The sequence below is a fragment of the Hesperophylax consimilis genome, chromosome 2 (genome assembly GCF_061612785.1).
Source record: "Hesperophylax consimilis isolate HC1 chromosome 2, BYU_Hcon_1.0, whole genome shotgun sequence".
In the NCBI taxonomy this organism is placed as follows: Eukaryota; Metazoa; Arthropoda; class Insecta; order Trichoptera; family Limnephilidae; genus Hesperophylax; species Hesperophylax consimilis.
In genome coordinates, this window is record NC_142837.1 from 38,733,322 (window position 1) to 38,756,508 (window position 23,187).

Consider the following 23,187-nt stretch of genomic DNA (forward strand, 5'->3'; position numbering starts at 1 on the left):
CTTTCCATGAATATTTGTCTGCATTGAATGCAATGAAACACGAAGACTTATTTAATAAATTCGCTGTCCACACAATCCTGCGTTGTTTGGATCAACACACGAGGCGGCAATTCGAAACGTTACTTACAAGAACACAATTACCGGATGCATCTCAATTATTTTAATTTTCAAATAATCAAATTATGATTTCATAAACCCAACTTGCTACACATATACCGAAACAAAAAGCGTCGATTCCGGGAAAATATTTAGTAGCTACAAATCCCAGCTCAGATTTATGTGCTATAATCATGAAAATCACGCAATATATAAGTGTGAAAAATTTCTAGAAATGTCTCCTGTTGTAAGGAAAGATCGGATGAAACAATGAAATCGCTGCTTTAAATGTCATAAATTATATAGATTTGGTGAACGTCAATCATAATCAATCAGTAAAAGCTGTATCAAGTGACACAATTCTGTGACATTTTGAAAACACCCTCAAGGAGTGAAACAATGACAAGCACGTCATTGACTGCGATGACTTCAAGGTCAAACGAAAATGTGAACAAAGCGTCCAATGTTCTTTTGGGTACGGCTATTGTTTACATGTAAAAAAGTTCGGTGCATACCTGACCTTTTATTTTTTAATTATTAAATGATGCATGCCTCATCTCCATGGGATTTTGGGCTTCTCTCAGAATTCGAAGTGGGATTTTTTATTACAACCCTATAATGACGGTGTACAACAGTATGGTATTTAAAATTATCTGCATAAGGGTAAGTATATAAAACATGTTCCAAACTGTTAATTAATACCTCCCTATAATTGAGAATATAATAATTGAGTATTTAGGGTGGTATATGTATACTTACCTATACGTATTATCATTGACATCGACAGTTCTCTTATCACGCGGAGTTGTGCCAAAATGCTAGGATTATCTGTCAGGAAATATAAGATTCCATTAAATGGATTAGGATATACAGCTGTACCCGAGCGTGATTCTGAATATCAACAGCAATTTTTTAATGTGGGCGTGTATTGGAATCCTGAAGTGGATTATTTTTCTTATCACATCTCCATACCAACTTCGGCAGTATATTCGAAGCGGGATATATCGTCAACCCTTGCACGGATATACGAACTGCTAGGGTGGTTTCTGTCTCCTGTAATCTTTACTGCAAAAAGGATTCTCCAGGAACTTTGGAAATTGAACGTAAACAGGGACACCAAAGTACGAATCCAAACCCTCTCCAGGTGGAACAGTTTCGTTCCACTGCTGCAATACTTACCAATTCTAGGATATTACCATACGAACCTAGAAAGTCATTGTATTTTCGTAAAATTTATGACGCAAACCAACTAGGTTATGAAGGCGTGACAAAATATATGTAGTCGTTCAAACCTATAACTATCATGGCTTTCGGGTCCGCCGTGATTTTGTAATCCAGGCGAGGATTGGCCTTCGGCTAGGCCACTAACCAGTAACCACCTAAACCTGCCGTTTTTAGTGTGGAATCAAAATCCTCTAATATCATAGCGAATTATTCCTCATTATAAAAACTGAAGAAAGTCATTGCCAGGATACCTTATCCTGGAGGTTTCTGTTTGACGTTTCCAAAACGCCGAAAAAGAGTCTAGGTCATGCGGTACTTACTATTCAAGAACTCATGAAGATGATAAAACTCGAACAGTAAGTTTATTTCCACGACAATCTTTATTCTTTTAAGTTCCGACAAAATTTGTTCTTCTGGCCTTCAAAAATTTTATTGCACCCGCAAAACTAATGACAAAAAATATAACTTTTCGTTTTAAAATATCGTTTTTAACCTCTTTATTTTTCTCTCTTGTAACATAAACTAATTGTCACTTTAAATGAATAAGTTTGGAATGATTCAATGAATTGTTTGCGAATTCTTTCAATACGGTGTAAACAGAAGTTGACATTTTAAATTATTCCATGCAAATACATCAAAATGACAAATGAATAATATCGCTAACTAATATTCAAGTTGAAGATGGCTATCGTTTAACACACAATAAAATTTAGACTGACATTTTTTCACATCTCCCTCTAAAAGCGATGCACTACGTAGTGTAATATTTTGAATCGAGCCGCTATCAATAACACACCTTACGTAGATGGCGATAAGGCTTAAATTCCCGCCTCACACCATCAACCTGTTTTGATTTATGCAAGAAAAAAACATGGCCAAAAACTTTTATTTTATTTTGTGGTTGTTCAGGCACAAATATTTAAATGTTTTTCGATCATTTTATAAATAACTTATTTTTCCACATTATACAATAAAACAATAACCGAAAATGGGTTCGAAAGCAGGAGATTTTGAACTTTAAAGCAGTTTTCAAAGGCCTATACATTATTATTTTTCTGGGCTTATAAAAAGATTTTTCTAAAAAATACTCGATTGTTTTAGACCAGGATGTATTCTACTCGCGTTATTTAATTAAAGCATCTGAAACATTTCTAGGCGACCAAATTTTCAAACCAAAAACACATGATTTTAAATGACTACGTAGCGATAACTTAATGATCCTAGGTCGTAGGTATATCTATCTCACCGCGGTCATTCCGATAACTCCTTAAAAATGTTTTTTGTATGTACTAAGCACACGTCAGACATGATAGTGTTTACCTCCTTTGTTTCTATAGCAAAGAAAAAAAGGAAATTTCCGGGAAAGTGCTCTACCGACTGAGCTAGCGGGACCCTATTCCCCTCGGTCACTTTTAACTGATGTGACCGTTTCCTTTTTTGATTTTTCTGTTTCAGATTTTCGTTTAGAAATCACTAATATTGTCTTCAATATTTAAATATTACAATTTGAGGTTTTACTCAATACAGTTATTCCGAAAAATAAATATTCATTCTAGACTTGCAGAAAAGTCAACAGATGTCGCACATTAAAAATAAAAAAATAAGATAGGTTTATCTAAAAAAAAAGACGCTGTCTGGATTGCATTTAGTTCGGGTTGAATCTTGCGATCACACATAAAGATAGTTGCCAATAAAAATGTGCGGTGAAAAAATGAAGACAATGTTAGTGTTCTTATTCGAAGTATGATACAGTTAGAAAGGAGATTGGTTTGAGACAAAATTTAAAGTGACCCATGCTACGACATGCAATAGCTTCTCTAGATGGACGCTAGATGGAACTGGAACAAATCGAAAAATGTACGAATCTGCACGAATAAAAACTAAATTAATAATCGGGTAGTTTGTTGAACCGTTTTTATTATACATATTAATACTATTGCAGCATATTTTTGGGAGGTCATTCTCCAAATGACCTTTTAAGAAAAGCCGCCACTGATCACAGGATTTTTAACCATACGGCAAATCACGATGAGAAAAATATCTGGCAACTGACATTATTTTGATTATATGAATGTATTGTAGAGAGATGAGTGACATCTGTTGAAAAACGGTGAAATCATTTGCTATATAAAGTATAAAAAATTTAAATTATTTAAAAAATAATAAAATAAAAGAAAAAAAAATATTAAGAATCTGGTCAAATTATTCGTTTTTCTGATAATTTATTAGGACGTATTATTTATTAGGACAAGGCCACCAGCGTAAACACGGATTCAGATGTATTCTGATTTTTTTTTTTTAAGTTTCTTTATTCATTGTTTGTTACAAGCATTGAGGATTTTTCGACAACCATGCTAGGCACATGCCCGTGTTATGGTGGTCGAAAGACTGGTATTTTATTAGAAAGTGGGCATGCAGTCAAATTTCTAACAGTATTTTATTAAATCATCCATACTCATTTTTCTCCAAGCGGCACAGACATATGACACCAGTTGAATTGAATTGAATTGAATTGAATAGAATAGATTGGTGATCGCAAAACCTGGAAAAATCGTTTGTGCGATCAATAAATTAATTTTCATAAAAAGTCATAATCATAAATAGAAATCACACTTTGTATTAATTACAGGTACCACTATTATTTTTTTCGTAAGCATTTGATTTCATTTTTCTCTTATCAATAATGTACGACAGTGTAAAAAAATAATTCTTACTTTCTTCAACAGAGTGCGGTAGTTTGTAGTTATAACAAATATGCACGTACGGAAAATATGCACTTTCAGAAAAATAATTTTTTTATTTCTAAAAGTGACAAAAGTCAAAAAGGTCTTTGTAGTTTAATCGGCATAGAAGTTACTCTTGGGAATATTATATTTGGGAGTTTGAGATTGGGCAAAACCTACTAGATCGTAAGGCCGGGACACTGAATCAAATCAGCCTCCTAACTTTTATGGGAAACTACAGAAAATGTATTTTTCTTAATTTTTTAAATGAATCAAAACATTCTAAGATGTTAAAATAAAAATTTAAAAAAATAAATTATAACGAAAAAATTTGTAAAATCCCATTCAAGTTAGGAGGCTGCTTTGAATGAGTGTCCCGGCCTTGTGATCTAGGAGGTTTTGGATTAGATCGCAACCTAATCCTTTATTTATTTCCTTTGTATTTTTCGTTTTTAATATTTTCAGTATCCATTATTATTATTGATGTTATTTTCAAAATTATTATATAAAACGTACGAAAATTCATAATCTTCGCTCTCATAGATGGCGCAAATTTAAATATGTTACAAAAACATTTTTGCACGTTGTACAGAATTGTTTGTTGGCGGGCGTACATGTGGAATATGAAAAAAATGTTCTTACGCATAATAACAAGAAACGAATTCAGATCCAATTTTGGATTGAGTCATCAATATATTATTTGTATTCGTTTCTTGAAAGAATCGATTTTGTCCGTTTTTATGCGGTCATTATTCATATAACGTATGAACTTGTACAACCCCCAAACAAACAATTAAAAAATATTCAGATAATTCATAAAAATAAACAGATTCTCGTTCATTATTTAAAGATGGATTGAATTACCGCTACTATATAATGTACAATATTGAATTTGTATGCTTCTCTTGAAAAAATTGAGTGTGTACACCAAACGGACAAAACTTTTATTTATATTCATATTGCTTATATATATATATGAGCTCAAACAAATAATTTATTTTAATATTTGAAAGCATAGCTTACAAAAAGGTTTTTTTTCTAAAAATAATTAAATGCAATATGAAAGAGCACATTATGATTTTTTGAAGCCTACCCTTAGCAGTAAGAGAAATAATACTTATTAAATAAATAAATAAATAAAAATTTAATTTATATTTTATCTGCAAAAATTTTATATTAAAAATATGTTCCACTTTTTGCAATGTTACATGAAAATAGTGCACTACCTACCTCAAAATGGTATGACTTTGATAATTTTGAAACAAAATAAATTTTTTATAAAAACATTTAGGAGGCGGGTTTGGTTACCGCCGCCCCGGGAACCATTTATTGAAAAACCTACACCTCTGCCATGGGTCACTCCAAGTGGTTCGTTTAATTTAGTAATTTAGCAGAGGTGCCCGGGTTCTTCGGGTGAGGTGTGTTCAGAATGTGCTTGTCCACCAACTGCGTGGCGTGCCAGATCGGGAGAGACTGAAGCTGATGAAGCCGCATATATTATATGACAATAGTAAGGGAGATGCTGATAATTATGAAGCCGCATATATTATGATTAATTCACTAAAACATGTTTTTCGTGCTATGAATTTTTTGAACATTTTAATGACGAATTTTTTCACAATAATAGTGAATTTAACGAACAAATGTTTCCGGTTTTCACTGGCGTTTTACTATTTATTGTGGAGAGAGGGAAGGTAAATTTATAAATTCTAACTAACTAACTAACCATCACGCCGTTTCCCCGCAGGAGTAGGCAGAGAGGACGTACATTTAAAAAAAACGGTATTTGTGCACACTTCTTGCCTCATTCACATTCATACATCGTCTAATACATACTCTTCTATTATTCAGACTCTTGACATGGCCCGACTCGAGTATCTTATTCACTTGATCGTGCCATGTCATCCTCGGGCGTCCGAGACTTCTGCTACCATTAGCATTCGCATCATGTATTCTTCTTACACTCCTTTCTTCGCTTATTCGCCCTACATGCCCAAAACGTCTAAGTGTCCCTTTTGTAATCTTACTCATTACGCTAACATTAGCCTTGCACTCTTTGCGGGTCTCCAAATTTCTCACACGATCATACATGGTTTTACCACACATGCGCCTCAGGGATCTCATTTAAACAGCATTCCGTCTACTTTCATCATTTCTCTGTCAGTTCCATGCCTCACTTCCATACATCAGGGTAGGTACTAAATTCCTCATTCATTCCTCAATTCCTAAAGTCCTCCATTAAATGAGTAACCTGCATTTACCCTTCTTTCAATATCTCTGTCAGCCTTCCCATCTCTCTAGAACATACTTCCTAAATACACAAACTCATCCACCTGCTCGAAGTATTCCTCATTCTCAGCTATATTGCACTATATTTATATTTCGTACTCTCTCTTTCTTTCTCTCAATTTCGTTTTGTTTAAATTGGCAAAATTCAAAATTATATGGAATATTGGGGACCAATTCAGACTTAGAAGAAAGGAACGAAAACCAATTTTAAATAAGCCTTGATAGAATAGCGGATATTTGTTTAGAGAGGGACAGCTAAAAATATGTATTCTATAGTTCTCGCTTCTAGACTACAGAATGTACAATCTGAGGAGTCAATCTCATGAATTTTAAAAAGGTGAGAAGGAACGGAACAATGTCTAATGATCATTTAAATAAACGAGGACATTTTTTTTTGGAGAATTGTGGGAATTGTTGACAATTGATTGAATTCAACACTTTTTATTTTTATTTATTTATTTTTCTTATTTCTGATTTCACATAAAATAAAGTACATCTCTAAAAGAAAAAATAAATAAAAAGGTAATAAATACACAAGAGTTAATAAAAATAAATTCATTATGAAAATAAATATATTATCTGCCAATGTCCTCTAAATTGTCGATAGTAATAATACAAATGTGAAAAAATCATAACAGCCAAATTTACCCCAAACGAAGACTTGAAAAAGAGCCAAAAGGCTGCGCATTCTTGCCTTATGTTCACAATTTGACTGACAGAATTGTGAAAATACTTAGAAAAGAAAGCATCAAGACTGTCTTAGAAACGAAGATAAAAATATATAAGTGATATAAAATATAAATATATAAGTGCTGAGGCCTGCAAAAACCAAGTCTCCTCTCGAGAATTTAGGCTATTAGACTATGCCATACAGAACGGACGATCCCCAAAATGGTATCAAAACACTTTCGAGCATGTAAACTTGGCCTTGACAAATCGGCAATTGCTGAATATTTGAATCCAGCCATTACTTTGGATTTGTTCCCGAAGTCTTTGGAAGACCCTAAACAGACGACAGGGCTGCGCTCAAACATTTTTGGTATCCGGTAATTAAGGTCTACACCAAAACTAAAGATAGAAAACCACTTTAAATTATTTTGTAACACCAGCTCTTAGAGGATTGGAGTGAACAATACGGTATCACATATATATACATGAACCCACACTTTACCATATCGATTACACATCTGCCCTGACAATGGAGAATGTAATGTTGTCCGAAACGTTGACTAAAGAAGGAGATAACGCAAAACGGCATACTACCTCAAAAATAAATCTCGATAAAATTTTAGGTCCTTTATTTTTGTCTGTTTTCTAAATATGTAAAGAGCAGAAATATTCTTTGAATTTTTTGTTCATTACGCATTTTGTAGACCGGCGATCAAACTATGAGTGATGTTCTATTAGGCTTAAAACTAGGGGCATTTAAAACCGTTGTATGATTTTTAACGATACAAGGTTTTTAATAATATTTTTTCTTAATATAAATCCTAACGTTTTCATACCAATAATCAAAATTTGTTGAACGTGGGCAGGTAAATCTATTACAATATTAATGAGGCCTTAAATTACTAATTTTTCAAACTAAATTCAATTAGATTAGGTTATGTGTAAATAAAAACATCTACCAAACGGTTTTCAACTCTAGGCCTAAATATCTCAGGATCTATTTTGGTGAAATAGATCCATAATTATTCTGACCACACTCGTATTAAAATCAGTTGTCGTTTTGATCATACCAAAACTGCTGACTGCTTAGGAAGTTATTTATTTTCCTTACAAGTACATAATAAATACAGAATAAAAATATAAAAAAAGATTACAAAACAATTATACAGTGTAAATATACTGATCATGACAAAATTTTACAGCTAAAATTTGCAATCAGGCTAAAGGAAATAAAATGTTAACTAATAATTTTTACAAAAAATATCTAATTGTTTTTCAAGTACACATGATTCATTTGATCTTAGTTTAAGTATATACATTCAGATTTGCGTACACACAGTCTATGTCTCCTGATATTAATGTTTTAGAATATATATTATTAGACATAGGTCTTTTAAAGAATTGGTTTGATGACAATCTCTTTACTCTCAATGCTGGAAAATTTTTGTTTATAACCTTCAGTCTGTCCTCTACTACCCAACCTACTAACAATAAAAAATAATAATTCACTCCAGTCCAAGATTTGATTCTTCCTGTAATTGCCCGAATATGGCGCAGGTCACCAATATAAAATATCTGGGAGTCGTGATTGATCAACATCCACGTTGGGATCAGCACATAGTCAGCCTAACTCCCCGCATTCTCAAGCTATCTTATGTATTTCTAACTATTAGAAATATCCTTAATCCTACAATACTTAAATCAGTATATTATGTTATCTGCCAATCCATATTAGCATACGGTATCATCATTTGGGGTGGCTGTGCTCAGATTAAGATGACGCCTTTAAGATTATACAGAGCTCTCCGCATGAGTCTAGGTATACTGGTCTCTGCAGTTTCGGTGTCTTTTATGTTATTTGCTACTTTCGTTGGCTTCCTGGAAAAGTAGAAACATGCCAAGAAAAATGTGAAAAATATGAAAGAGCAACTGATTGTAATAAAAACAATTGCCATGCTTTTCCATTAACGGTGGTTAAAACAAAGAACCTATGGGAATTATCCCGAATTACCATAGATTTACATTTAAACAGCCAAAATAGGTATAAAAATGGCAATGCACGGTCCTGTATATTATTTGCCTATATATATATAATATAAATAAATAATAATATATGTACATTCAAACGCAGCATCACGTTCATTGATCAAATGAATTGTACATAAATATATAGTTTTGTATTAATGCTATAAGTTGATACTAGTTTTTCTAGTCTATTGTAAGTAATAAGATAAAGAATTGTAGAAATACATTATTTATTTGTACAGCATCTTTGAGGTGGTTTTTGACAAAAACGGCGCTAGACAAATCATCCAATTACTATCGCAAATTTTTTGAGAAATCTTGAGTCCATTCAAAATTGAATCTCCCAACAACATCTCGAAACCCCGCAAAGAACTGAGAGTTGATGATAAATTATAGATTAGGTAAAATACATAGTTTTGAAAAAAAAATTACGCAATTTTAAAAGCTAATGTGCCCCAAAATGTAACCCTAATAGTTGTTACTCATGTAATACTATGATCCACCGAAACGTAATTCTAATGATTGTTGCTCATGTCATATACTGATCCAATGAAATATAATCCAAATGGTTGTTGCTCATGTCATACCCTGATCCAACAAAAATAATCCTAATGGTTGTTACTCATGTCATACTCTGATCCAACGAAATATAATCCTAATGGTTGATACTCATGTCATACTCTGATCAACCTAAACGTAATTCTAATGGTTGTTGCTCATGTCATATACTGATCCAACGAAATATAATCCTAATAATTGTTACTCATGTCATACACTGATCCACCGTAATTTCCCGGTGCCTTTTTTGGCGCGAGCCTAGGTATACTAGTCTCTACACTTTCGGTATCTTTTATACTATTTGCTTCTTTCGTTGGCTTTTTGGAAAAGTAGAAATATGTTAAGAAAAATGTGAAAACTATGAAACAGCTACTGATTGTAATAAAAACAATGGCAATGATTTTCCATTCATCGGATTCTGGTGTGATTACTGGGTCGATAGTTGTTGTGGAATCTGTCGTTTCATCAGTACTTGTTGTGGGTTCTGACGTCGTTTCAGCATTAGTTGGTGTGGTTTCTGTTGTTGTTTCAATACTTGTTGTGAGTTCTGCCGTCGTTTTAGCACTAGTTGGTATGGTTACTGTCGTTGTTTCAGTAATTGTTGTGGGTTCTGACGTCGTTTCAGCATTAGTTGGTGTGGTTTCTGTTGTTGTTTCAATACTTGTTGTGAGTTCTGTCGTCGTTTCAGCAATAGTTGGTATGGTTACTGTCGTTGTTTCAGTAATTGTTGTGGGTTCTGACGTCGTTTCAGCATTAGTTGGTGTGGTTTCTGTTGTTGTTTCAATACTTGTTGTGAGTTCTGTCGTCGTTTCAGCAATAGTTGGTATGGTTACTGTCGTTGTTTCAGTAATTGTTGTGGATTCTGTCGTCTTTTCAGTACTAGTTGGTGTGGTTGCTGTCGTTGTTTCACCAGTAGTTGTAGTGTCTGGACATGTTAGAACAATTTTGTCTATTGCAAAAAATGCTTTGTTTTCCTTACTATCCGCACTTGTTTTGTATCGAAGGTGTATCTGCAAGAAATAGAAAGTAAAATAAGTTTTTTGCCAATGAGGAGGTATATCAGAAATACATTTTTTTAAGTGACACTTCACAGGAGCGCCCTTGTCTGTTCAGTTTAAAGATAAAAGATAGGGGAATTATATCGTCATCCTGTTGGGCAGCTTTGGGTTAAGGTAGGGGCTGTAGGAAGGGATTTACTAACGGAATCAATTGATCACGTCTTAGATGAATTAAGGTCTATGGATCGTGTATACCATTTCTTTCGATTCTTAGAGCTTAGTTAGTTCACATCCATTCATTAATAAGCCAGTTATTTTGCATAACGAAAGACATGACTCAAAAAGTTGTGCATGTTGACAGCTTATCCGACACCTTGGAGGACGCGCTAAAAGCAGCGGCTTTTGTCTACTATCGGAATCATATTCTGACCGTGTTCGCAAATATCGCTAAATTACCATAGAAGACGGATTTAGTTATTATCGTATTGACATAGAGCCTTATCGATCGTCCGTCCTAGACCTCAGAAAAATGTAGCAGGCATATTGCTGTACAGTGACGTTTTTTTTAAATAAAAAAACACGTCGCTACTGGATACTGGACACACCCTTGGGTTACGTGGTACGAACTACGTCTTGTCTTTACGGTGCTGCCGGAACAAATTTATCACTCTCTTTAAACATTTTATTATTACTGCGCCCTTGAGGTAATGTTTCACTAAAACAGGGTTGTAAAAAATATCCAAAAGTAATAATTCATTCGCAGCCAGAAAAATGAAGTTTAGCTACACTTGAAATTAACTGTTTGAAGTCTGTCAGATACGTCCTGATATACCCTGTATAAGAGATAAGAAAATTAAGTTAATTATTATCAGATAAAATCAGTAATGAAATTAATTGCTTAACCCACGAATTCGTCAATACGAAATTCATTTGCAAGTCGATGAATTCTGGGAATTGAAGAATAAATACTGTGATTATCATTGAAGACAATATCGATGGCCTTGGGCACATATGTGTTAAGTGCAATTGGAAAATTAAATTTATAAGAATATCCAGGTTAACTATAAAATAATAGCAAGAAAATAATGTGAATATTTACTTTTTATTTTTTCTAGATGAATTAAGTGATGTAAATTTCCCACGAAACATCTATTTACAAAGTGATTAATCTTAATATAAACAACGTAATTATTTTATGTTAAAACTGCACTTAGGGCCCCGTAGTAAGCGTTCAAAGATGGTTTCAAAGGGAGATATATAAATACGAATGTTAGAGGGAGCGCGCTAATATTAAAAAAAAAACGATAGTAATTCAGCTAAAATGGCGAAAATATTTAATAAAAAACGACTCTTTTGAAATAGAGCAAAAATCCTGTTTTTAATAATTTTCGGAGCCTAATTTGCGATTTTTTTTCTATCGAGGGAATTTCATATAAGTAACGTTTCGGCATAACATATGTATAGATTCTATCTTAAAAAATAAGATAAATATATATTTTGGCATTTGAAAAAATAAAGAGTTAATGAGAAACTTGTTATAAATCGGTAGAAATTGGGTATGCAGGGACATCGAAAATTTGAAACAGAAAAATCAGAATAAATTTACATACAATATACATATGTAAATAACATACCAATAATAACATCAGTTCGATAAAAACTTAATGTTTCACAAACATGATACAGAAACATATCAGTTATATTAAATACTCTATAAAATGAACTATGCGTCCAACTCCAGTGAAGTATTTTCACAACTCACGACGCTAGGAGGCGCTGGTGTAAGATGTTGCCATCAGAACGTATGGGAAATGTCAGAAGTTGGAGGTATTATTAATGGTTCCATGATAAATCAACACAATGACAATTCAACACACTTTTGAAAAGTGATATAAAATCATTAGAAACTTTGAAAAAAAAATTAAACCTAACCTAATTAACCCAGTTAATAAAGTTTTTGTTTCATCACTTTCCATGACTTTTTAAAACTTTTTAAAGATGTGATGAATTATCATTTTGATGAGTTATCCGGTCACCATTTAAATGGTCTGTACTTGTTGTTTATTGGGCACTTATATATTATTAGGTATGAATTCTGTTTTGTTTTTTACGTGACGTTTTAGCGTTTCGTAAATATTTTAGTAGAAAAATCTATATTGGCTTTCGTCTGGCGGCATAATTATACGTCATAGCTAACAGTCGGCAAAAACTGATATTTTGTAGGAACATTTAAAATACTTCAACGCATTAAGAGCAACGGCTGTGTGGCCTTATTCATACAAAACTTTGTATTTGAGGCCATTATACCCAAGCAAACTGAAAAATATTCGTTTTTATCCAAAGATTTAGGAAATGAATACTACGTGCTATTTTAATTATTTGTATTTAAAATATTGAAATATAGGCCATTAAAGAATTTGATTTTGCGTGATTTTAGATACAACATTGAAATTTAATTTAGTAGTTAATTTAATTTATTAAAAAAATATAATACCTAGATATTTACAGAGTTAATGCAATGAAAAAAAAATTAAAAAATAACTTGATAAAAATGGTGTTGTTTGGGTAGACATTTTAATTTATATCCCAAAAATTGTGTTTCATCGTAAATCGGTTATTTGTGTATTTAAATTTACGCCCAGCAAAATGTTTTTTTAAAAATTCATATTCATTTTTATTTCATCATATAAGTAAAGCAAACGCACCAAAGTATATTTTTTTAAATAATCATCATTAATTAACTCACAAATAATAGTTGCCGTAAATCATGACAAATGAAATTCTTTAATGGCCTATATTTTATAATAGAACTAATGTACTAGATACTTGCAATACTTTGGATTAAAAATTTTTTTTATAAGGTATTTAGGCTTAAAACCCAAAATTTAAGATTTCTATGAAGACGGCCTCCCTGTCATTCCCAATAAACCATTGACACATTACGCTATTTTATGCGCGCATAAAGTGGGCGTGACATGACGTGCATATTATATGTTGGGCTGACACATTACGCTATAATCATCCTCATGAGAGGGGTTCATATCAATTGGGGGACTGCCACGGAATATCATTTCTTTGTATGGGATCTGTCACTTTGACAGATGACAGCCGCGTAATTACGGCGCTCCGTCATTTGTTCCGACCCCTTCTCCCGCCGTAGGTAGGAGAGATTGTCGCATAATTTTCGAATATAGCCTGGCTAGCATATCACAGCGCATATCGTGGCCATACCCATACATAAAACACACCATGTTTTTAGGTGGGACAGGTTTGTATGGCGAGCAATACGTTATATAAATCGCTTTGAACTTATAGCGTAATTTGTCACCCCATTCAAGCACTTTACACACAAAGAATGTTATATGTATTTGCTTTATTTTTTATCAAACCAATAATATTCTGTACAAGTTAAGACAACCTGTGATTGATATCTGATATAAAACATTAATGCCTGATCTAAAACTTATATCTGTAATATTTTTATACTTATAAACTTACTGAATAACTACACGGACTGTCTTCAACTGTTAGCACCAACTATTCATATCAAACCCTACTAGCGCGAATTCACCGAATTGAAAATATATATGCAGAACTTTTCGATATATTTAAAACGGTGACCGGGTATCTCATCAAAATGACAATTCAACACACCTATAAAAAGTGATATAAAGTCATGAAAAGTGATGAAACAAAAACTATTTTAAATAGGTTACACAGATAACTATTAAACCTAGTTTCTGTTTCATCACTTTTAATGACTCTATATCACTTTTTAAATGTGTATTGAATTTTAATTTTGATGAAATATCATGGAACAATTTAAAACCTCTCATACACTACCAATGCTGAAATAGGCCAATCCACGTCAGTTAGTCATAAAAGACATAATGATATTTTTCAAGGATCGGGAAGAAGGAATAGATGAAAGTAGGGTATAAAGGTTGGGAGCTACTTTTTACCCTAGTTTTTTCGGGAATCGAATACTAATTGCTATTTTTTTAATAAACCTATTTGAATTTAACTTTTTTGTATCCGGTAATGAATGAGTGCAAATCTTGATAGGCCACGACCAAATGCAAATATCTGATAGTATTAATACGCCAACGTCTGAACGGTTTCAGCCCTCTGATTGGTCAAATTCAAATCTTATGTTTCGGGTAAATTCCGCATAGCGTTCGCGCAAATTATCACACATTTGTTCCTTGAAAATGTCAATCCCTTCTTTACCGGCCGCTGGCGTAGTTTCCCTATTGGCCGACAGAGCGCACCTCTGGCGGCATAACAGCGAATTTCATCTATTCAAACTACCAAACTACACATTTTAATACGAAAATAAAACAATCATTTGATTCAACTTAATGACAATAAACACCAACTCTTTGCATTTACAATTTTAAAAAATATTGATATTTAATATAATTTAAATAAATAATAATTTCGCACCATTTTGACAGAACACCGATACAAAGCTCGCGCATAGTACGCGTTTGTTCGTAGGAAGTGTACGCACTGCCAACCCAATAAAAAAAACATGAAAAACAATCGGAAGCTAGAAACGCTTCGTGGATTGTATAATTAGCCAAAAAATCTCTAATCTGACATGCACTTATATGTGTAATAAAATGTACATGTACTTATATGTAAAATAAAATTATAGGTTAGGTTAGGTTAGGTTGGGTTATTATAGGTTTACTGTTGTTAGTATCACTTAAACTGAGCGAAGCCCAAATATGTGACGCCCGCAGGGCCTAGCAGCAAAAACCCCGTGAATATAGTATATTATAATAACGCAAAGCGGGTTTTTAACTGGTGGTATATTATACTACCGTGAATATATAAATGTGTAATATATTACTGTGATCCGATGGATAAGGGAATTGCAGGGTGAGCAATATCATGAGATATGGCGTACCTAATATAAATATAAATTGTTTTCACCGTGTGTAATGAGCTTTACAAATGTGCTTACTCTTTTTCACAGTAAAACAATTTTTATATTCAATACATTTTTTTGGTGTCATTTCCATGCAAATTTATATATTTTTAAATGTGAATCCGCAGAAGAGTCCCAACTGCTCCAAACCGTATGGAACCAGTGAGACTATGGCATCCCCAATTGTGGTATGTTATTAGGCTAGTGGGGGGGGGAGACGAGGAAGAGGAAGATATGGCTATAACCAAACACCAAACATAGCCAAAGCCATTTAAAGCAATGTTTCAGTGCATGTAACTGTAACTCGTAAAATATATGGTAGATAGGACTTTTTGAAAGAAAAATCATCATCATATCTACAAAAATACTAATTTCAGCTGTCTGCGTCCTGCGTAAATCTTTTTTAAATTTATATTTATTCATTAAAAAAAGCATATTTACAGTGGATAAATTTTTTGTATTATTTCATCCGCCAAGCTAGAATATGAAATAATAAGGACTTGTATTAAATTAACTCAAATTTTGCTTCGAATAAAAGATTAATTTTCAAAATTAGAACTGATTGTGCGAAAAATTCAGACAAGCCATAAAATGCATAACTGTAATGTAATTTTATGAACAAAAAAAATATAAAATCGTTTTTACAGTTTTAACTGATTTGTGCAGAATTCATACATCACGTGTTTGTGCTAGTTTTTATAACCGGGAGTGACATACTATACATCTATATTATTTAAAATAAATTATTTATTTACGTTATATTTGGAATCCTTTGTCAACTTTATGACCGAGTCGGTCCAGGTTTTGCCATCATCAATTAAATCTTCATCTGGTTCCAACTCGTTATCTTCCGTATCAATTGCTACCCAACTGAATACGCTTGTGTCTTTATCTTCATTGCTGGTGTACACTAATAATTTCAGAAGACAATCATCATCAGGAACTTCATAAGTAGCAGCACTACCAATACAATAGTTTTCATCTTTTTCCGTCTCGGTTAATGTCATGAAGTATTCGTTTGCATCCTCGGGTGCTTCAAATTTCCCGTCAAATTTATCAAAAATTGGGTCATTGTATAATTCAACATCCCAATAAACTGAGCTTTCTTCACACTTCAAATTCATTGGAGACATTCCTCCACCATTAAAATTAGCAATTATTGTCTCTACTCCACAAGTCAATTGAGCCGATAGAAGTATGAAAAAGGTTGTAAGAAAAACTAACTTTATCCCGTTCATTTTGAATTACTCCGATTATTTCAAGTGTCAATTAATAGATCTAAGTTTTAATGAAGCACTTATATTTTTTAACACTAAATAATATTCACAAAATTAACTGGTAGAACTTTTATTATTTTTTAATTGAACACTCTTTCCACCAGAGACCGAGTAAATTCACTACTGAAACCTTCGTGTATTAATTACCTAGGTAGCTTATCATGCTGATAAAAATAAATTAATTTTTCCGTCGTTTCATATGAAAATTATTATTATCATATCTATAAATCTATGAAAAAATGATAACCATATTTCGCAAATGCATTTGATTTACGTATCTCAAATAATTGATATTAAATTTGAAATCAATTAATTCATTTAGGAATAATAAAACAGAGCATATCCGATAAGCGTCAAAGAACCTCATTTTCAAACCTTTAGAAATAAACTAGCTGACGTGTACCTGTCGTTGCTTGAATTTTCTCTACTTTATATAAGTATAGGGTTTTCCAATAAGAGGCGTTATGTGTATTTAATTCCGGCCGTAAAATGTTTTTTTATGGCCGGAATTGGATGGTATTGATCTGGACAACATTTACTTTCAACAAAACGGCGCTACGTGCCACACAAGCAACGAAACCATTGATCTTTTACGGGAAAAGTTTCCGGACCGTGTTATCTCTCGAAGAGGTGGTCACAATTGGCCACCGAGATCTTGTGATTTAACACATTGCGACTTCTTCCTTTGGGGCCACGGGAAAGAAAAGGTCTACGCCAACAGCCCAGCGTCAATTCAAGACCTCAAAGATGGAATTCGTGAGGCTATCGAGGACATAAGGCAGCCACTTTGCGATTTGGTTATGAAAAATTTCACGAAAAGGATATGGTTCTGTAGGCGTGGTCGTGGTGGTCATTTTTCTTCTTTATAATGAAATAAACATTTGAGCATTTATATTAAAAAAATGTATTTTTCTTTGAATATCAAAATAACACCTCTAATTGGAAAAACCTATATAATATGCATGTATTATATATATAAACCTTCCGGAAAAAATTCTCTGAATGATAATGGTCAGTTGCAACGTCTCAAAAACCCAAGCGTGTCTGATTTTGGCAAAGAGGGAGATCAATGACTGTCTGGTCTGTAAGTACATAAAACAGGCATGATGCCCAAGAATTTACATACATGGATGTTTAAATACATAATAACAACAAAAATAGTAACAAAATGAATAAGCTAAATATGCAGAAGTAAATAACAAATAAGAATGGGTAAAAGGTAAATACAAATATGTTCATAAACGATTTGTTATTGTCACACATGTACTGGTGAGACACTGATTAGGTAGGTACAATGTTGCTTCTCATTAAATAAAGGGTTTCATCACAATATCAGCTTAATATGATTAAAGGTAATACATTTTTTTTGAAGTGTTTAAATTGGTCATTAAAAATGTCTATTACATTATTAGAGCCATGTATAATGTTATAATTTCTTAATGTTCGCGGTACAGGGGAAAAATATCCTGTATTTGTGTGGTAGGCTTTAAGATAGAAAATGTCGTTCATCCTCCTCGTTGATTTTCTTGATGGAACATTGATGTTAATTTGGGATAAAATGTTTGGTGTATCAACTGATGCATGTTTAATTTTGTGTAGGAGCAGTACGTCAGAAAGTTTACGTCTGACCGTCAGTGAGTGTAGTTTGTAGTGCAAAATTCGGTCATTATAAGTTCCAAATTGATCAGATAAACCTTCACGATAAGCAATTACAACGAGTTAGTTTCCTTTGTATGGATTCAATCCTATAATTATGAATTTCATAATTGGGAGACCAAATTATTGATTCATATTCGAGAATACTTCGCACAATTGATTTATATAATGTCAAAGTTAATTCTGTACTTTTAAAACAATTTGTGATTCTTGGCGTTAATCCTAATACTTGTGATGCACTTTTTGAAATTGTATCTACATGTTTATTGAAGCTAAGTGACGAGTCAAATGTCACGCCTAAGTCTTTGATTGAAGTTGTGTTTAGTAAAGGGATATTGTTAATGTGATATGTGTTTGAGAATTTATTAATGTTCTTTGTGAATGAAATTACGGCACATTTGTTTTCATTAAAATATAAATCATTTGGTGCACAGTGTACACCATTCATGAAGTGATGATAAATCTTTTTGCAAATCGGTGCAATCTTCTAATGAAGTAATTTTTTTGCACAACTTAAGGTTATCGGCAAACAGGAGATATTTTGATGTTTTTATTCTTAAAAATATGTCGTTTATAAAGATTAAAAATAGCGAAGGTCCAAGATGCGAGCCCTGTGGAATTCCCGACGTTGCAGTAAAAAGATCCGCGGAGTACCCTCCTACAACCACTTGCAGTTTTCTTTCTGTAATGTAACTTTCGAACCATTTCAAAGTATTTCCATTTATGCCAAACTTTTCCAGCTTCTTGATGAGTAATGATTGATTCAACTGGTCAAATGCTTTGCAAAAATCCGTGTAGATGGTATCTACTTGTAAACGTTTTTCGATGCTATCGCGGATGTACTGGGAGTATTCGAGAAGGTTAGTTGTTGTGGAACGCCGAGGGAAAAACCCGTGTTGCTCAATGATAATATATTTACTTACATGAGCTAATAGACAGTCATATATTATTGAATCAAACAACTTTCCTATGCAGTCAAGTTTAGAGATAGGTCTATAATTTTTTATATCGCTCTTACAATCTTTCTAAAATATAGGTGTTAAGAAAGCCGTTTTCCATTTGACTGGAAAAACACCATCTTGTAATGATTTGTTATTTATTTATTAATTTTATTATAGTAATTTTTACATTAAAGTTTACAAATGACTAATTAATTTTTACATTTTAATATTCTATGTTTTTTCTTGTTTTATGTGGCTCCTACACAACATCTTGAATTTTTCAATTGGGGCAGTCTTTAGGTTTTCCGGCAGCGCGTTATAGTATTTCATCCCTTTATAGAATATACTGTTCTGTGTATTCGCCTTGTCCTTTTTTGGTAGCCTGATTTCATTGCACGTCCTAGTTTTATGTTTGTGTATGTCCTTGTTGTATACAATTTTATTTTTAAAATATTTCGGTAGCAGGTTGTTTACTATTTTGTGTACAAATATCATCGTGTTCAAGGTCAACATCTGTTTCACCGTTAGCCAATTTAGTTCGTTTAACATTTTATTTACTTTTGAATATCTATTTCGTATGAGTATTATTCTCATTGCCCTATTTTGGAGAATTTGAAATTTATTTTGTTCTCGGTCGTTACACAGAAAAAGGATAGTTGAGCAGTAATTAAAATGTGGAGCAATAATGGAGTTATAAATGGTGATTGCAGTTTTTTCGGACAGTTTTTGGCGAATTCTTCCCAAAAAAGATATCTTTTTTCCAATTTTCTTTTGGGTATATTCAGCATGTTTGTTAAAGTTGAGTTTGGAATCTATTACAACTCCTAAGTATTTTATATCGGTAAAATTTTCAATAATTTCACCATCAATTTTGATTTTGCTTTCACTGGATGTCTTCTTATAACCAATTACCATACATTTTGTTTTTTTTTGTATTTAATTTAAGCTTATTTATTTTTAGCCATCTTGATACATTATCTAGTGCATTATTTAAAATATTTATTAGCTCTTCATAGTTTTCTCCGATTATATATATTAGTGTATCATCGGCAAATAGTCGTACTTTGCATTTTCAAAATATTTTCACCATGTCATTAATATAGAGTATGAATAGTAGAGGTCCAAGGACTGATGCCTGTGGTACTCCTAATTTATTTTCCATTGCTTTTGAAAATTGATTATTAATTTTTGTTACCTGTATTCGGTCTTTCAAATACTCTTTTTATTAATTTTATGGCTACAGTTGAGAAACCAATTTCTTTAAGCTTTCTTATCAATATTTCTCGATCTATAGTTTCGAATGCCCTTTGAAAATCCAAGAATATTGCTAAGATAAATTTATTATTATTCATTCCTTCTTTTCACTCTTCAACAATTACATTTAACGCTGTTTCACAAGAATTTTTACATCTGAATCCCGATTGTTCTTGGTATAAAATATTGTGTTCATCTAAGTATTGCAATATTTGTTCTTTTATTATCACTTCAAGTATCTGTTCATATTTCGGTAAGGTATTTTTAACCTTTGGGAACGGTATAATAGTAGATAGTTTCCATGACTGTGGAAATTTTCCCTCTTCAAATGTCTGATTAATAATATTTAATAGAGTAGATCCAATTACTGGAAAAGCATCTTTTATTAAACTAATAGTTAATCCATCTGAACTATTTTTTGATTTAATTTTGTTTAAAATGTTAAATAAATATTCTGCAGTTATTTTTCTGAAGACCAATAATTCTTTGTTTGAGTTGTTATTATCATTTGTGGGGTTGAAAACAATGTTAGGTATTAATTTGTTAATTTGAGTGATGCTTTCTATGAAATATTTATTAAAGCTATTAGTTATGTTTTCTTCGTTTATATCTTCTGGGAAGTTTACTATTTTTATGTCGTTTTTGTTATCTCCATGTACTAATTCTTTAATGATTTTCCAAATTTTTTTGGGATCCCCTTCTTCCGAGTTTATTTTATTTTTTATGTTCTCATTATGCGTTCTTTTTATGTCTTTAGAGTATTTATTTCTCAATTTTTTGTTACTTATTCCAATCCATAGTACTATTAGTAAGGCGTGCTCTCTTGTAAAATGTATCTCTATCGTGCTGCATTGTGTGTAGTTCTTTTGTGAACCATTTATTATTGTTTCCTTTGCGTATCTTCTGTTCTGGAACTACTTCATCAATGGATTTTTTAATGTTTAATATCATCTGGTCAGCTTTTTTGTTATATTCCATTTGATTTATGTCATTCCAATCAATTGTCTCTAAGGTCTGAATGAAGAGTTCCTTATTGTATCTTCTGTAATTTTTAAATGTTATTACTTGTGTTTTTTTACTGGAGTTGTAGTTTTCTCTGTCATTTATTAGAATTTGAATCATATTATGGTCAGTAATTTTAGGCTTATCTAATACATTAACACATAGGTTAAATTTATTTGAGATTACCAGATCAATCAATGTTTTAGAGATATTAGTAATTTGTGTGAAATCTTTAATTAATTGTTTCATACCTGCAGTTTGAATAATAGATTTCAGTTTTTTTGTGTATTTGTCTGCATTTGCTTTAACATTTATATTGAAATATCCAACTATAATGTTAATATTTTCATCTTGCAAATTTTCCATGCTCCATCTTTGAAAATATGTTAAGAAGTCGCATTTACTTGTGTTTGGTGATCTATAAATAACAGTATATACACCTTTCTTGATTCCTGATTTAATGCTGATGGCTAAAATCCAACAATGTTTTTCATGTTGGTGAATTGATATGTTATAAAGAAGGCTAAGTGGTCTGGCAAGAACATCTCTGCACATTTTCAAAAATATTGGCGGGATACCATCAGGACCTGATCCCTTATTGGTTCTCGAATTCTTACACTTGACTAATATCGTTAAGGGCGAAACAGTGATCATACCAAGGCTTTCGTTACAGAAATCTTCAGATATTTGTGGTGAATACTTGATAAACCTGCTTGAATCTGTGCAAAGGAGAGCGATCCGTCTGATTGACAATCCTTTGTTAACAGACCGATTGCCTTCTCTAATGCATAGACGCAATGTAGGCATGCTGTGTCTGTTCTACAGGTATTTCAATGGAGCCTGCTCCAAGGAGCAAGCAGCATTGATTCCTGATGCACCGGTGCACGTGCGCAAAACTCGACGGACACGAACTGAACACCCGTTCACGGTTGACGTTGGCTTCATGAGAACGGGCCGTTTTTACGACTCGTTTTTGTGTAAGTCGGCTCGTATGTGGAACGAGCTACCGGCATTTGTTTTTCCTCCCTCCTATAATCCGAGCCTCTTCAAGGCCCGAATTAACAAAAATCCCTTCCTACAGCCCCTACCTTATTCCGCCTCACAACGCCGCCCAACCGGGTAGTGACATAGTTCCCCTGTCTGTACACTGCGCAGGCAGGGACACTCTTGTGAGGTGTCACATAAAAAAAAAAAATTAAAAAAAAAAATGAAAACCCTATAAAAATCCGTTGCGCAGTTTAGAAGAACTATACGCACAGACAGACGCGGATAGCAACCTTATATTAGTCTTATAGAGCAGTGCTCCGCAACCGGTGTGCCGTGGCACACCGGTATGTAAGCCGGATACAAGTGTGCCGCGGTAAAATTCGATGTATTTCACATTTTACAATATTTCATTATGTATTAAATACTTTTTATAAATACTTTTCAAAATGTAGTATAGAATTTTTGTAATATTCTGTGCTGAAATGGGAGCCGAATATGAATCCCTATTGTTTTATACTGAAATTTGTTGGCTATCCCGAGGAAAAGTTTTGG

The 23,187-nt window shown here is 32.8% G+C and overlaps 1 protein-coding gene across 1 annotated transcript; it reads right to left on the reverse strand.

Moving 5' to 3' along the window:
- Positions 1–6,831: 6,831 nt before the first annotated feature.
- LOC149426009 (uncharacterized) lies at positions 6,832–16,651 on the reverse strand. Its single transcript, XM_089644073.1, has 2 exons — positions 16,274–16,651; positions 6,832–10,594 (listed from the first exon to the last, which is right to left on the reverse strand). Exons 1-2 carry the CDS (start codon positions 16,649–16,651, stop codon positions 9,776–9,778), a joined length of 1,197 nt encoding a protein of 398 aa, XP_089500199.1. The 3' UTR covers positions 6,832–9,775.
- Positions 16,652–23,187: the final 6,536 nt, after the last annotated feature.